The 15,515-nt window shown below is 39.6% G+C and overlaps 2 protein-coding genes across 2 annotated transcripts in view; one reads left to right on the plus strand and one right to left on the minus strand.

Annotated features, from left to right (window-relative positions):
* Positions 1-3,630: 3,630 nt before the first annotated feature.
* Positions 3,631-4,656, plus strand: LOC144666162 (uncharacterized). Its single transcript, XM_078527526.1, has 2 exons — positions 3,631-4,176; positions 4,337-4,656. Exons 1-2 carry the CDS (start codon positions 3,739-3,741, stop codon positions 4,412-4,414), a joined length of 516 nt encoding a protein of 171 aa, XP_078383652.1. The 5' UTR covers positions 3,631-3,738; the 3' UTR covers positions 4,415-4,656.
* Positions 4,657-9,369: 4,713 nt separating this feature from the next.
* Positions 9,370-15,515, minus strand: part of LOC144666092 (DNA-directed RNA polymerase III subunit RPC1-like) — a 32,214-nt gene continuing 26,068 nt past the window's right edge. Inside the window, exons 36-42 of the mRNA XM_078527439.1 lie at positions 15,021-15,129; positions 13,728-13,800; positions 11,706-11,805; positions 11,252-11,320; positions 10,946-11,009; positions 10,300-10,370; positions 9,370-9,802 (exon numbers count right to left, since the gene is read on the minus strand). Coding sequence (XP_078383565.1) covers positions 9,698-9,802; positions 10,300-10,370; positions 10,946-11,009; positions 11,252-11,320; positions 11,706-11,805; positions 13,728-13,800; positions 15,021-15,129 — 591 coding nt within the window. The 3' untranslated portion in view covers positions 9,370-9,697. The remainder of the gene's footprint in view (positions 9,803-10,299; positions 10,371-10,945; positions 11,010-11,251; positions 11,321-11,705; positions 11,806-13,727; positions 13,801-15,020; positions 15,130-15,515) is intronic.

Genomic DNA, 15,515 nt, shown 5'->3' on the forward strand with positions numbered 1-15,515 from the left:
GGACCCTCCTTATTTTTGGTAAAAGACATTTTTTAGACCGCCCAGCTTAACAATTTATAGTGTACACACAGAAAAGCGCCCCCTATTAAAGGACCCACCACTGTAATTGCTAAAGCCAGCTTGGCACCAGTCTCCTGCAACTCAGTGGCTGAAGCGTCCGACTGTTCTGCGAAAGGTCATGGGTGCCACTCCCGTCGCGGACTCCAATGCGCGCAAGGAATTGAATGCGCGGACTTGGATGTGCGCATGCTTGCAACAAACCGAAAGTAGTAACTTGATATTGTCACCTTAATTCTTTATTCTCTGTGTTTCATATATTTTCTTTTTTTTTTGCGATCGTTTTGTCATTGACTGTCGAAAGCAATAATTCATTAGCTTTGGTCTAAGGTAAGGTAAAGTCGGTGTTTGAGCCTAGTGGCCCATCAGGCCGGAGTTTATCCCGGTTTCTGTAGCATGAAGCGACTAGGAGTATTTCTACTCCTCCTGGATGGGATGCTAGTCCATCGCAGGGTCCATTTATACGCCTGGGTGGAGAGAGGCACTGTGAGAGTAGAGTGTCTTTCCCAAGAACACAACACAATGAAAAATATAGACGGCAAACTGATCCTGACGGCTAAAGCGGTCAAAAGTAAACAAAGTGGATAAAAAAACTTTGCCCTATATTCGGTTTGCAAAACAAACCTTCCTCAGGGGCTGGGCAGAAAAAAAGTGAGAAAAGTAAAAGGATCGTTACAAATAGAAAAATTTAAAATTAAATACTAAACAATGATTGGTTCTAAGAACTAATTAACAACTCAGTGACGTGTTTTGTAACGTCTGTTTATGCCAAGAGGATGTAAAGTTTTTGCTTTGTTAATTAAATGGGCTTCACGAGCCTTCCTAACTGAGTCACGTTTGCTACGTATAAGTTCAAGTGGGATGAGGAGAACGTCGTTGATTGAATGGCTGGGTTGGTTGAAATAATCGATATTGGTGCAGGGTCGTCAAGTTCATGGTGGTTAAGAATGGATCTGCGGTGTTGTCCGAAGCGTTCGTTGAGTTGGCGTTTTCACGGTGAAATATAAGAGCTGTTACCCTTGCGCTCGTGCTTGCGTTACTAGTGAAAACCAGGCTTTAGCAATGGTTACCATATCGAAAAATATATACATATCAACGATAATTCCACATGCAAAATATTATCAGATCATGAAATTCCAACAACGATTTTACTCAGTGGCAAAAATCCTTCTAAAAAACAAACATCACGAATTATGGAATCATGCAACTTGTTTTTAATTTTTTTGTAGCCTCGCGCAGTTCAAGTTTTTTTTTATCTTGTTTTGTTTTGGTTTTATTATGTTAATACCCTCGCTTGGGTAAAGTAAAACGGTTCTTCAGTCAGCTAAAGCAGAGCGACAGAATGGCCGTTTTGACAGTAGATCAGACGGACAAATCGTAGAACTAGACGGACAGGTCGTCTGACGATATGTTTGTCTTAGTGTGAATTTAAGACGGCTTTTGGACGACTTGTCCGTCTAGACGACCAAGTCGTCCTCGAAAAATCGTCTTCCTAGACGGCCAAATCGACGGACAAATTCCGACGATCTGGACGTCCAATCGTGTCCGTCCCATTTTCACACTAAGAAGATTTGTCCGTCTAGACGATTTGTCCTTCTAGACGATTTGTCCTTCTCTAGTGTGAAAACGGCCAATTTCTTGCGCCACTAACAACAACACAGCAAAGCAAATGAATGATCTTTCTCGTTGAATGAAATATCCTTGGTGATGAATATTTGATTTTTGGTTCCCCTCCGAAGTTCAAAAGGCCTTAAAGGAGCTCAGTCGCGGACAACTCATTTTGAAATAACTGGAATTTTTTTTAATTTTTTTTTTTTATTTTTTTTTATTTTCTTTCGAAACCTTCTTTTTTTTTTTTTTTTTCTTTTTTTTTTTCTTACATTTAACAATTTTTTTTTTTTTTTTTTTTTTTTTAAAAAAAAAAAAAAAAAAAAAAAAAAGGCCATTCACGGGAGTAAACGTGAATTTGAGTGAAGTTTTAAGAGGTTTTAAGAATTAGTAAAAGAAAGAAAATTATTTCTGGAAACCACCGGACAGTTGACCCCCACGCAAGAGCACTCCAGGTTGTTAGGGGGACTGTTTTGGTGTCCATTTAATAATTTTTAACTTCAAAATCTAATTTTAAAATCACATTTAATCTTCAATATTTCTTATTTCTCTAAATTTTTCCAATCCTTGGGAAAAAAATAATTTCCTCCCAAATGTCCCCCATAATCGCCCAATTCGTGTAATGAGGTTAGGGTTTTTGGATTGCTTGAAACGACAGCGAGATATTCATATTAAACCCGAGTTACGCGGTGGAAAACGGCCTTCAGATGTACCCCGCCTTAAAAAATTACAACCGTACCTTTTCATATATTAGCTCTGGAAATTTGGTCAGTAGTTCATGAAAAAAATTGTTCCCTACTATAGTTGATGATTTCCTTTTTTCTCATTACCGGTCTCCTTGACAAAGTATTGACATTGTAAGGAGAATATAGAAGTCGATAGCAGTATTAACGACCCAATATCACAAGTTCGCGTGTCACACAAAACACGTGGAATTTACTGACAGTTAATTTTGCAAGCTATGCTAAACAAAGAAAGTTAAACAAAGAAATCATGGCGAGTGGAAAAACCGAATTTGTTAATTGAGCTTTACGAGACACTGAAATCCATTCCTCGTGCTGAAATCTCAAGAAACTTAAAGTTGATTTGTTTCAAATATTTTGTTGCTGCTGTTTGGTCATAATCAGTTAACTGTTTATGGAGATGGTCGAATTTTTAATGAAACTTGTTGTTTTAATTAATGTTGCTTTGTTGCAATAACACTGTTTAGGGCAAGTTTAGACCAATTCCATTCAACTTTAACCACAAATTAGACTTTTCGGGGTAACAATCATACAGTAATTGTATTTACAAGAAAATCTGTAAGAGAATACTTCAAATAGTTTGAAAACACCAATACTCGAGTTCCATGAGAGAGAGTTTGGTAGAAATCTGTTATTCGTTAAGACTATTTTCAAGTCGCTTAATTAAGCTCATGCTTAAAAGAAGAATTGAGGACAAATTCAACAGTGAAATTGACGACAGTTTAACACAGTTTTAACTCCTCAAGTAGCCTATGTCTAGAGCGATCAACAGTTAATTCTCAATACAAAACATCAGGTCAAGGGAATACAGAAAATCACGGATATTAATTTGGTGCACCACCAAACTCTTAGAACTAACATTAAAAGAAAAGTATGGGAATTAGTTCGGAGAAATTATATTTTCAGCGTTGATTTCATTTCGTAAGCAGAACTACAACTGAATGCGTTCGCTTATTTCACGCAATGAGTGTAAAAAGTGCGTCTATGAATGGTGTGCTGTAATGACAGCGGTATTTTAAATTGTTATTTGTGATGTATCTTTTTTATCTCCGCTCGCTTTCAAATCTGTAACAAGAAGATAATCTTTGCGGTAACCCACTTCAATGCGGGGTGATTGACAGCGCAACAAAAGCGCCGTCTCCGGAGCACGCGCACCTCAGCGAGCGTGTGCACGCTTTGTTATGTTAAAAGAGCCCGGTTAGCACGCGTGCTACACAGAGAGATAAGTTACAGGACACAATAGCCAGCGAGCCGCTGATAGCCGAGGAACCAGCTAGAAACGGAGAGAAAAGAAAGCATCTGTGAACCAGAGCATTTGTACAAGAAAAATATGACAAAAGGAGTCGAAGACAACATCGTTAACGAACAACTTGTTCCGGCGAGCAAGGAAGTGAACACAGCTGATAACTCAAGGTACCGAAAGTGGGCTCAACTTGACAGAAGCCGGCGGTTGAAGGCCAGTGCGAGAGAGCGCAAACGACGGCATGTCTTGAATAACGCTTTAGAACTCCTGCGGAAGAAAGTGCCATGCGTCGATCAGAACCCACAAAAACTGTCCAAAATTGAAGTGCTACGGATGGCTATTGACTATATCGCCATGTTAAGCTGTTACTTAAAAGGTTCGCAGTCGACAGCGGCAGTGCTAGCCGGACAGCTACCCCCGGTCGAAGTAACCGCCATTTCACCGAATCGGGCTGGAGCGCCAAATCTACTGATGCACGATCCGTCAGTGACTTTAGTCGTCCCAAAAACTCTGGAACAATTTCAGGTACAGCAAGTTTTCACAACAGCGTTTCTCAGTTCAACCGAGAGTTTAGTTTAGTAGTTCACTTTCACCCCGCCTAAAACTTCCGAGAACTTTTGAAACTCGTTAGTAGATTTGATTTTTTTGATTATTATTGAAACGAATTTCCCTTTCGTTTTCGCAGGTGGGAGACCACTATGGGATTAACAGTACAGAACTGGACGTGTATCTCAAAGGATTCCACGATTTTAGCCACGACTGAGAAAATTAATACCAGACTGCCCATCTGTACATAGAAAAATCTTGTAGATATCATACCTTTTTACTTTTTTGCCAAAGAAAAGTTGGATGTAATTTGTAAATTATTTTATATTGCTGTAGTTAACTTCAAGTAAAATGCAACAGCTTTTATTGACTAAAGTATCTTTATTATCGTGTACAGCTGTGCTCGTGTCAATATGTTATTAAAATAAATTCAATTGTAGAAAGATGTTTTTAAACAAGTCCCGGTTTTTGACTTCATTGCGCGCGCTTTTTTAATGTACGTGTGACATTGGGTTGGTATACACAGCTACGCAACGGGAAAAAACGGACTTTTTTTCAAATGCGTCGCTTCCTTTTCGGCGCTACAATTCGCGCGAACATTTGGCACATCAAGCCCTATTGATCAAAACAAACAGGAACTGTTGTTTTGTAAGGGGAGTTGAGGTTTGTTGGTTAATTCGTGTACAATACCGCAAAATTATCGAATGAACTTGGCGGTTTTATTGAAGGCTAAAACATCGCCGAAATCGGAGATTCAGAAGGCCGCTTTTTGAGAGTCCGTTGAAAACTTCAATGAATAGACTTTATGAATGCGCCCTGATTTTCAAATCGCTTAAATTAGGCGCCTAAGTGGAGTCCTTTGTCTACAGACCACGTGGAGGATTATTAGCGAAGTCGCATCGGGGACACGAAATCTTGCTCACATCCATTCACGAACATTGTAAGTTAAACGATCACGGTTTTTTTTTTCTGAAGAGTTTTGAAATCAAGCGCAATTTTCTCGGACAGGAATTATTTTTACATGTGATGTTTTCGTCTTAAGGATCTGAATACATCACCAGTGACTTAGAACAATGTACAACCCGAAGAACGATTGAAATTCTATAATACAACCTGCTTTTAGAAAAAGACTCGAACTATGAATGAAAATCCTTGCGATATTGACGCCTTAATCTCAAACAATTAGTTTTCAGTGATAAATTAAATCAAAGCTACACTTTTCGCGAGGTTATTGTTGCCAATACGAAGTTGACATTTCGTGTTCCAACGATACAAACTCCACGTGGTCGTGTAATCGTTTACAACAGAACAATAGAGGCTTATTTAACGAAATATCATTCTTTGCTTTGTTTCTTAGCAACTAAACGTGAATGGTACTTCATTTACAACTGAATTTTAAATAGGCAGTGACATTTCTGGCAGGACAAAAGGATATTTTTGATGGTCGTAAAAGAAATTCGAAACTAAACACGCACTCGATGAAAGTTCGGGAGTTTTTTATGTTATGATAAAAGTTTCTATAATGTATTCATCTAACTGACGGAAAAGTCCGAAAACTACATGTGAGCGAAAAACAGCTTTCAAAGTTTATCGCGTTAATCAACTCGTGTAGCAAAAAAGTATGTTTAACTACGTTATTAATCACGAAAATTAAACGAAGTATTAGTTTTAGAATTGTTTCGTCAAAGATTCGGACTACCATAACAATATTTCGACGTGAATTCAAAACTTTGTGAACGTTGTGAACTTACGCAACAAAAAGTTAAGAGTATTTAGACACCTTTTAGACGTTTCGAAAACTTAATATCTGAACGATTTTGGGTTTTAATCTTTTACAGATGAAGGATATGTGTGTCTATTTTGAAACTGGCCTGTTCTAGGACAAAAAGGCACTGTGAACTCCACTTAAACCCGCCCGAAATTGCACTACCTTATGAGCATTGAGTAAAAAAAAACTGACTGCCGAACGAATTTGCACTCAAACAGATAAATTCAAAACCAGCTCGATTTTGTTGTAAAAAAGACGCGAACAAAACAAAGTACCTGTAATTTATCAAATGAATGCCCTAAAGCCGGGAAATAAAAGCCGCATCAAAATTCCCAAAAGAGTAATATTGTCTGACGCAACACAAGTCTTTGTTCGTGTATACAATATCGAGCACGCGCGTAGGAAACAGAGGCGTTATGTTAACACTGAGAGATGCACATATAGTACTGTTTTTCTTGTCTGTAAATGGCAATTATTGATGGTCATTGATATTTCCACGTGGCACGCCGCTTAATGAAGTTGTTACAACATACACGTGCAGTTCTGGGTCAGTTCTGCATGGAATGTACAAAATCGCATCAATTTAACGTCACTGTAAAAACGAACCAGAATTTTAGTTGGCTTTCTCGGCGATGAATGTCGATGATACAGAAATTATCGACCTGTGTATCCATATTAGACGTAGAGTTTTAACAATTTTACTTTTTCGGGACCACACAAACTGACCGTAATATCAAACAAAGCGTTATCCGTAGAGGTTTTCAAATAAGACGAAGTTTACCGTAAGTTCTCTCAAGAATCACGTATGCACCCAGCAGAAAAATAACGAAGTTTCTTACTGTTAATTTTAATTTACTGACGCTGATTTCAGCCACGCTAAGCCATTGAAATGCATTGGAAAGAAGCTTTGATGCAATATCAATTTTGAATTCATCGAGTGATTTGTGAAAGCGATAACGGTCAATTTCCAATAATTAGAAATTCAGTGGCCATTATCGCTTTTGCAAGGTCAATCAAACGCCGACTGTTTGCTTGGCTTGATCACACAAAACTCCGACAAATTTCTAGTTTTTACGTGTATGATTATGGAATTTAAACTCGATCGAAACCTTATTTAAAAATTGCGTTCGAGAAAACACAGTTGAAATACAACTCAACTGAGTTCATAACTAAAAATACTTAGGATTACATTTCTAATTTGGACTTCATCCCATGTTACTAAACCTTACCCGCACTTCTAAGCTGCTTAACTTCAAAAACAATTTTCAGACCTTTTCGTTCGGAAGTAATAAAAAACGTTTTTTAACGTTTTTTTTTCCAGCAAATTTCGTACATGATTACTGAAAACTAGACTACTTATGGGGAGTTAGTAATACATTTTAACTGACGCTAGTACTTGAAAAAAGCGATTTATTGAATCTTTGTCCAACAATTTTTGACGCTACAGTAAAATTAACTACAGTAACAATCTATCTCTTTTTCGGCATTGAGATACCCAAGACTTTTTTAAAGATTACAAGAATCATGTATTTCACAACCGAGCTCTAAAATATAATTTTGTAAGTATTAAGGAGGCAAGCGTGGCCGGGTGGTTTAGGGCGCTGGTTTGTAATCCGGGGGTCACCGGTTCGGGGCCTCCCCTTCCCTTCTGTTTTTTTTTTCGTTTTCCCGGTTCAAATCCTCCACCCCTTTTATATACCCACGTCTCCCTCCCCCTTTTTTTTTTTTTTTTTTTTTTTTTTTTAATTTTTTTTTTTTTTTTTTGCCCCCTTAAAATATTTTTTTAATAAAATAAAAGACACCACCAAAAAAAAAAATATTTTTTTTTTTATTGTTTATCATTTCCTTAACCAGAAGCTCGTAAAAGCAACGTTTTAATTAAAGTTGTACTGAGATACATATTCAGACAAGCAAATTGTACATGACATTGACTTGTACAATGCTTAGATCAAATTTAGAGGCTCGAATGAATAAAGGAGTATTTGCCCACATTTGGGGGGATTCTTTGAATGTATCGCATCCACAGTTTCATTTTCAGTGGATTTTAGGGGATGCGATCTACGTAATGTGATAGTCGCGATCGAACGGGTTTTCTTATTTAATGCGAGATGAAGTTCGGTGGACCTTTAATTTGGTTAATTCAGCCTTTTAATACTCTAATTTACGTGACGGAAGCGGAATTAATAACTTGTCTACGGCCATTAAATTGTTGTTTATCATACCACCATGCGGCTCCACTGACGCAATGAAATGGAAAACAAAGCCGTGAGCTGACGCGTGTTGGGGCAGACGGACCGTCAGTCGGTACGGGAAAAGTTGACCGACCACGCACACCTCATGATCAAAAATTCATTTAGCGCCGCACGCAATAGCGAAGCGCGCGAGTGACGTCATGACTCAGACAAGACTCAGACAAACAAACCGGAATTAGCCATGTTCAAACGAGAGGGGAGGGAGAAAAAACGAGTGAACTGGGCCCGCCGAAGAGCACCAAAATAGTAACCAACAATTGAGAGTATGGAACGAAGGATGGAACTCTGTCCCCCAATCCATGCTAGCCCAAAGCAACAAAAGTGAACACCAATGCGTAAACCAAAACTCCAATTGGTGGCTGGATGCCCAGAGACGGCCCAGCAGTGCAATCGAAGAAATCGTACCCAGTCCCCTCCTCGTTTTGAACATGGCAATTGCGGACGATTTTCCAAAAACACTTTCTAAAACAGCCGGTGTTCCTAAAACACTTCGCCTGGATTCTATTTCTATCAGAACACGCTGATGCCTTTCTGAGCCTCGTGGGAGATTATCATTCACATTCTATTTTTAGACCTCGCGCGCTTCGCTATTCATCACAATAACCAAAACATTGCGACCACTTTTGTCTCCGTTTGGCCAGGGCCCCTTGCGTGCATATAGGTTGATTTGCGTTTACTTAGGTCGAGATGAAGTTTGCTCGCAAGCTTTTCACGATTTGGCCACCCAACGTAAGTCTTGCTGTTTACTTAAAGTACTGTGAATTGCAGCGCGCGCAGTAGCATGGAAATGCGAGTAAACTTGCGAGTCCGTTTGGTCAGCCAACGCAAGTCTGTACGCGAGTTCCACTTGCGACTGCTAGAACTGATAGAACGCGTTGGTCGATCTTAATTCAGTCGGACGAAATCAACTGAGTCAGACGTCGAACTTATCATGAACTTAATTCACTCACTTTAGTTCGTTTCATGTGAAGTTGGACGTTTGGCCTGGGCCTAAGCTCTCGGCTATTATCTAATCCAAGCCAAAAACATCAATATTGATTTTTTTTTGGCTTGAGTCGCAGTTGTGTCAAATTGTGGAATGGGATAAGCTGGCGACAAGAAAGGTCTGTTAGCTCCGATTACAGGGGTTTCTTCTTGAATAAAGAACAGATATCAACCACAACTCGTTTATTATCGTCTCTTCTCACTCTTAGCAGAGGTCGACAAGAAAAATATCAAAGAATTCAAGCCTGAAGTACGCTAGACCCTGAATTCCAAGTAGTCTTCATCGTGTTTCTGCCCAAAAGGACATTTAGGATCATTCAGCGTTTTTATAGCGGGCTTTTATTTCCTGTATTGTCGTGTTGTACAAACAACAGTTACAATAACAAACATTTATGTACACTTTGATAGTTCATTTTAACTGCACGTAACTTTTAAATAAACTCTTTCGTATAATCAAATTTACAGCTTTGTTGATGTATTGGATTGAGAAATCATATCATTGTTCTTGATACCGCAAAACCGGCGTTGTTAGTTCTGGCAAATGAAACTCAGGGTTATCAAAAATTAAATTCCGGCGGCTTGGCGGTCCTGTCTTGTCTGGTGTAAAGAATGTCAAGGATAAACTACAGCACTACGGCAACTAAATTCCATCTTAATTGTTAATACTATTCGGTGTGCAAAGCTCATTGGTTTTTGATAAATGTTAGTAACTTTTGTTTTAAAAACTTTTGTTTTAAAAACAAGAGCGGAAAAAAAAACAGTTTCTCTCGCAGGCTAATTCACATTTGGCAGCCGCAGTTTTGGCGGGTATTGAAAGCTGCAGCCGCGGTTTTTGGCGGAAACTGCAAACTGCAGCCGCGGTTTTTGGCGGGAATTGCAAACTAAAGCCGCGGTTTTTGGCGGGAATTGCAAACTGCAGCCGCGGGTTTTGACGGGAATTGCAAACTACAGCCGCGGTTTTTGGCGGGAACTGCAAATCGCAGCTACCCGCGATATCAAGTGGCGGCAACTGCAAAAGCGCCACAAGTTAGACCGCTGTGTGCGTTTAGATGTTTTAATTTAACCTACTTAAAAACACTATATTTTTACAAAAGGATATTTATGAAGAAGCTTGAACATTCCAGTACCAATATTCATGGGAATTCCCATAATAATACACTCACTAACACCTGAAACACAAAAGAATTATCCACGTTAAACAACTCTACAACCGCGTTGTCAGCTCAGCCTAGCTCAGCCTAACACTCAGCCCAAGGCGTTTCTGCGTGCGCGGTTTTCGCGCGAGATTAAAAACAAAGATGGCCATATCTGGAATTTATTAAAACGAGCAATTTAACCAAATGGCTGCTTTTTTGGGCTAAACAGGAAATACTATCACTTTTTTCGCTCTGAGTTCAAGCTGTGGCGTCCGTAAGCGGGTTCATCTCGAAACAAAGTTCGTTTTCACATGGTTTACATGATACCAGAATGAGATGTCATTTCATAACGAAAAATTTCATTCCGGAATGACTTGTGCGGGAACGAACAGAGAAATATAAGGGGATGGAATGAACTCGTTCCGGAATGAAAGTCCGTAGTCGGCATTCCGGAATCATATGAACAGGCCCGAAAGCAAAGATCAGCAAACGACATAACGGAATACAAGCTACCGAAGAATTGTACCATCAAAACTGTTGTTAGTTTCTATTTAAGATCTTTCCAGTTAAAAAGAATAATGTAAATTGCGGCAGATCTACTTTCTTACCATCAATGGCGTCAGTTCGCCCGTGTAATGCGGCGTCAAACAAATGATCAGAAGTCTTCTCGAACTACAAAAGAAAAATAAACATCAACTTTACGAGGTTGTTGCTAGAGTGCGAGGTGAAGGCAAAGCGCAAATCACGCGTGATCGCGCTTCTCTCGCTACGCGCGAACCACGTTTTGCGTTTGCCGACCTCCCCTCCCCCTCATGCTCATCAAGGAACAGCGCAAAACCACCTGCTTTGAACGTTAGCTTTAAAAAAGAGTTAAATAGCTAATGTAGATTACTCAGACACAAGTGTTAACTTACAGAGGCAAGCATGAGAACACTCTCCTTCATCTTTGCCAAGCCGAACCTTGTTATACCCAGTACCTCCCCCTGCGGAAAGAAAATCATCATTATTACCAGAGAAGTCTCGCGGGTAAAGTCTGTTTTAAGTTCGTGGACTAAAAAAATCCTACTTGTCAAAGATAAATCGTGGGTTCTGTCGTTTAAGGAGTTATAAATCCTTCACGGCACCTCAGTATTTCCTATCTTTGTTTTTTAGTTCTGAACCATTAACGCGAGACTTCATGTGAAACAACATTGCCTAAAATAACATGAAGTGCTCTTGAACAAGCCACTTCATTCAATCAGTCCCTCTTTTCATTTTAAACAGTTATAAAAATAACTGCTCTCGATTTCGCTTTCTTAGTTATCATCGTAGATCTTTTTTTCGCATCAAAATTCCAACTGAGACCACTGCTTGGGTCCAACACGTTACCTTAAACGTCATGAGGTCCGCCAGCAGCATCACGTGACGTGCATCAATACTCATCCCATGGCTCTTCATGGTCATGTTGATTTCATTCATTATCGTTGCCCTGGCAACAGAAAACAAGCATAACATGTAAATCAGTAGAATCCTGGGGTGTTTACCATTTGGCGGAATAGACCGGTTCGAATGATCGCTGGACAATGGTACCGTGATTATTCGATTAAGCGCCCTGGGCGCTAATTAAATTTTTGGACCTTGAGAGTGGGCGCTTATTCGAGGCTGGGCGCTTATTAAATTTTCACCATATTTATAGCAAGTAGTACGCTTATTTTTCAAGAAAACAATATATAATAACAAGACGTGAAGATGTACCAAAGCTGAATTTTAATGCTTCATTAAAAGTTTCAGTTAAATACTAAGAAAACTCGGTCTTCGGAATAGTCTCTTGGTAGTACTTAGTCAATTTCACTCCTCTCATTTACTTCTCTCGTGCACTTCATTTTTCAGAGGGTGGGGTGGGCGCTTATTAACTTTTCTTACCTACAGGGTGGGCGCTTGTTCGAGGTGGGCGCTTAATCGATAAGGTAAGTGTTTTTCAAAAAACAGCAAACCGGCCGAAAGAGATGGAGCTTGCCATTTATCATTTAGTTTTCGGTTATTGTTTTCCTTGGATGGGAGACTGGACTACCTCAAAACGTAGTCTACAATTTCCGTACGGATTTTCCAGAAAATTACTGATCCATTTGCTTTCCAACCGAAAGTTTCCGAGATTTCTGGTTAAATGGTAAGCAGCCCTGATTTCCCGATCTCCCGATAACTCGTACCAAAAGTTATTTCTCTTGTAGTTGCTTTAAGAGGAAATCCGCCAGGACTTCGAGTAGTTATTGGACAAAATTATGTACCAAAACTATTTACACCTGATTGCAAGCTTTTGTGTTACTGCTTCAAATATCTTATCGAAAGAAATCTTTTCTAACAACACCACACATCGAAAACACATTTTGAAGTTCCGCTGAATTCCACTGAATCGCTTAAAAGATGTAAGCTTTTGCCCATAGCTTGTGAACTTTAAATATCATTTTCTCAGACTCTGATAAGAAATTGTTGTACCAGAATTATTTCCACCTTATTGCAAACTTTTTTGTTACTGCTTCAAATATCTTATCAAAAGAAATCTTTTCTAACAACACCACACATCGAAAACACATTTTGAAGTTCCGCTGAATTCCACTGAATCGCTTAAGACGAATTTACAAAACGGCTACACGTGAGATTTTGCCCATACCTTGTAAACTTTGAAATTCATTTTCTCAGACTCTGATAAGAAATTGTTGTTGGTGTTATCACAGATAATTACTTACATCTTTACCTTTTATTAAGGGTAGGAAATAACGCAATAGGATTTAAATTATTCTGGAAATTGATTTTTGTCCAACTTTAATAAATATTACTCGACTGCCTAGTGGATTCCGTCTTAATCGGTTAAACACCGCAACCTTACCCCAGATTTCTCGAAGTCCCGATTTCTAGAACCAATTTTCGTTTTCCTTGGAGATTTGAGAAATCGGGATTCCACTATAAAGCAGTTTCCTCAATTGAGTGTAGAAAAACCAAAACCAAAGTAATTACTCTGACCAATCAAAAAGGATACGGACAAACTAGTCAGCCAATCAAAACTCAAAGCAAATGCATGTCGCAGGCACGAAGCGCGGGAAAACGTGCGTGAGCGAGTCACTATTGGTTTCGGTTTTACTTCTGATTGGCTGAGAAAGTGGCGCGAGATTTTTGAGCCAATCACTAAGCGTGGTAATGCAAAACCAAAGCAAACGCAAATTACTTTCGACACTCAAGTGAAAACTGCTCTATCTAAATTGGTAAGTCAAATCATAAGCCACTTATTTCATTCCGATGAAAGTGTCTTTAAAATGCACGTTTGATTTGTTAATGAACCAGCACGACCTCGTTTTGAATTAAAGGTAAGAGAGATCTTATGCACTTAGGGAATTGAGCATTAAAACATGTTCAAACCTGGCAGCTTCGATTCCAAGAACTTTTTCCACTTCTGCTGTGTTGTTTGAGGTGGTTGCTGTTCCTTTGACCCCTGAAGAAAAACAACGATAATTATAATCCAATCTAAAGAGGAATAAACACTACACGAAGGCTACACGAATGCTACACGAACGTTACACGAGCACTTCACGAACACTGGACAAACACTGCATGGATGCTGCACTAACTCTTCACGAACACTACACGAACATTACACGAACGCTGGACAAACGCTGCATGAACGCTACACGAACACAACACGAACGCTGCACAAACGCTGCATGAACACTACACTGATTCACGAACACTTCACGAACGCTACACGAACGCTGGACAAACGCTACAATAACGCTACACGAACACTTCACGAACAGTACACGACTGAACACTGCAGGAACACCCTACACGAACGCAGTAAAGTCTGTTTTGTTGACGCCATGTCATGCTAGGATTCGCAATGAATGCTTCTTATTTATAATTACTTAGGAAGCCCGCTGAGCAAGTGCACGGCTCGAGTGTTGCCAAAATTAAGACGTTCCATTTATCGAAAACACGGACAAACAAATCAATCAAAACACTTGTGAATTTGGACATCTCTCAATCGAAAAGGCCTTCTTACAAGCTATCAATCACAAACGCCGTCCATTTGTTTCCCGTCATTTCAAAACGGCTGTTTTCGCGCAGCTTGTAAGCAAACCCCCACCCCTCCCCTTGATATAAGCTCCCCTAGTTATAGACTCACTCATCATCCATTCCCTTTCGAAGTTATATAAGCGCAAGGTATTTGGGGGGCAAATAAGACAGTACGATTTTGCATACAATTATCGCATGCGACACGGGTACGCGACGACTACAACACGAATTGCGTAGTGTAATTTAAGCGGCCTTCACACGACAAACTAAAGTTGGCAAATTCATGTTGGCAAACTAAAGATGGTGTGTGTGAACACCGACACAACAGTTGGCAAACAAGTTGGCAAACTGTTGATGAGAATAGAGACAAGATCTATTTGTCGCCAACCGTTGGCCAACTTGTTTGCCGTTGTACACGCGTCGTTCACACACACCAACTTGAGTTTGCCAACACGAGTTGGCCATTAGTTTGTCGCATGAAGGCCGCTTAAATCAACCTACCACATCATCACGACAGGCGCGCGCGCGTGTACATGGTTCAAAGACATGTCGTAGGTCTGTCGTAAGCTTGCCACATGCGAGAAAGTCGTACCGTGCAATTCAGCCCAAACTGGCATTTAAGTAATTTTTTAAACTGACCAACAGTGGACATTACAGACAGCAAATCATCGCCTTCCACCAACAGCTTGTAGGTATCGCCTTGAGCTTCATCCACGTGAATAATGGCGCGGTGTACATTCTTATGACCCTGTAAACATGAAAAAATGTTAGAAAGGCAGGCATTATAAAGACTTTCATCCAAAGCCCAGGTGCAAGGGAGGGAGGCAAAAAGAATAAGAGACTCCAAGAATTTAACTGTCATCGACTCTTAGTATTACCAATTTTCGCGTGTACTTAATTTCGCGAAAATTCGGGAGGCTGTATTTCCCGGGTATTAATTTTGCGATTCCGGAAAAAGGTTAACAAAAGTGTATTTAATTATTCGATTATGCCATTGCTTAATCTCCTAGACCCTGATCTGGGGCATTTTTCAAACGGATCACACGTCAAAGAACAGGAAAACATAACTTCAAGGAGCCAACAAATGGAAAATTTGATGACTATGCCAAAGAGCTTTTGGCTGATTTATAAGCT

This window comes from Oculina patagonica, chromosome 9 (assembly GCF_052425735.1).
Source record: "Oculina patagonica isolate OP01 chromosome 9, crgOcupat, whole genome shotgun sequence".
Classification (NCBI taxonomy): Eukaryota; Metazoa; Cnidaria; class Anthozoa; order Scleractinia; family Oculinidae; genus Oculina; species Oculina patagonica.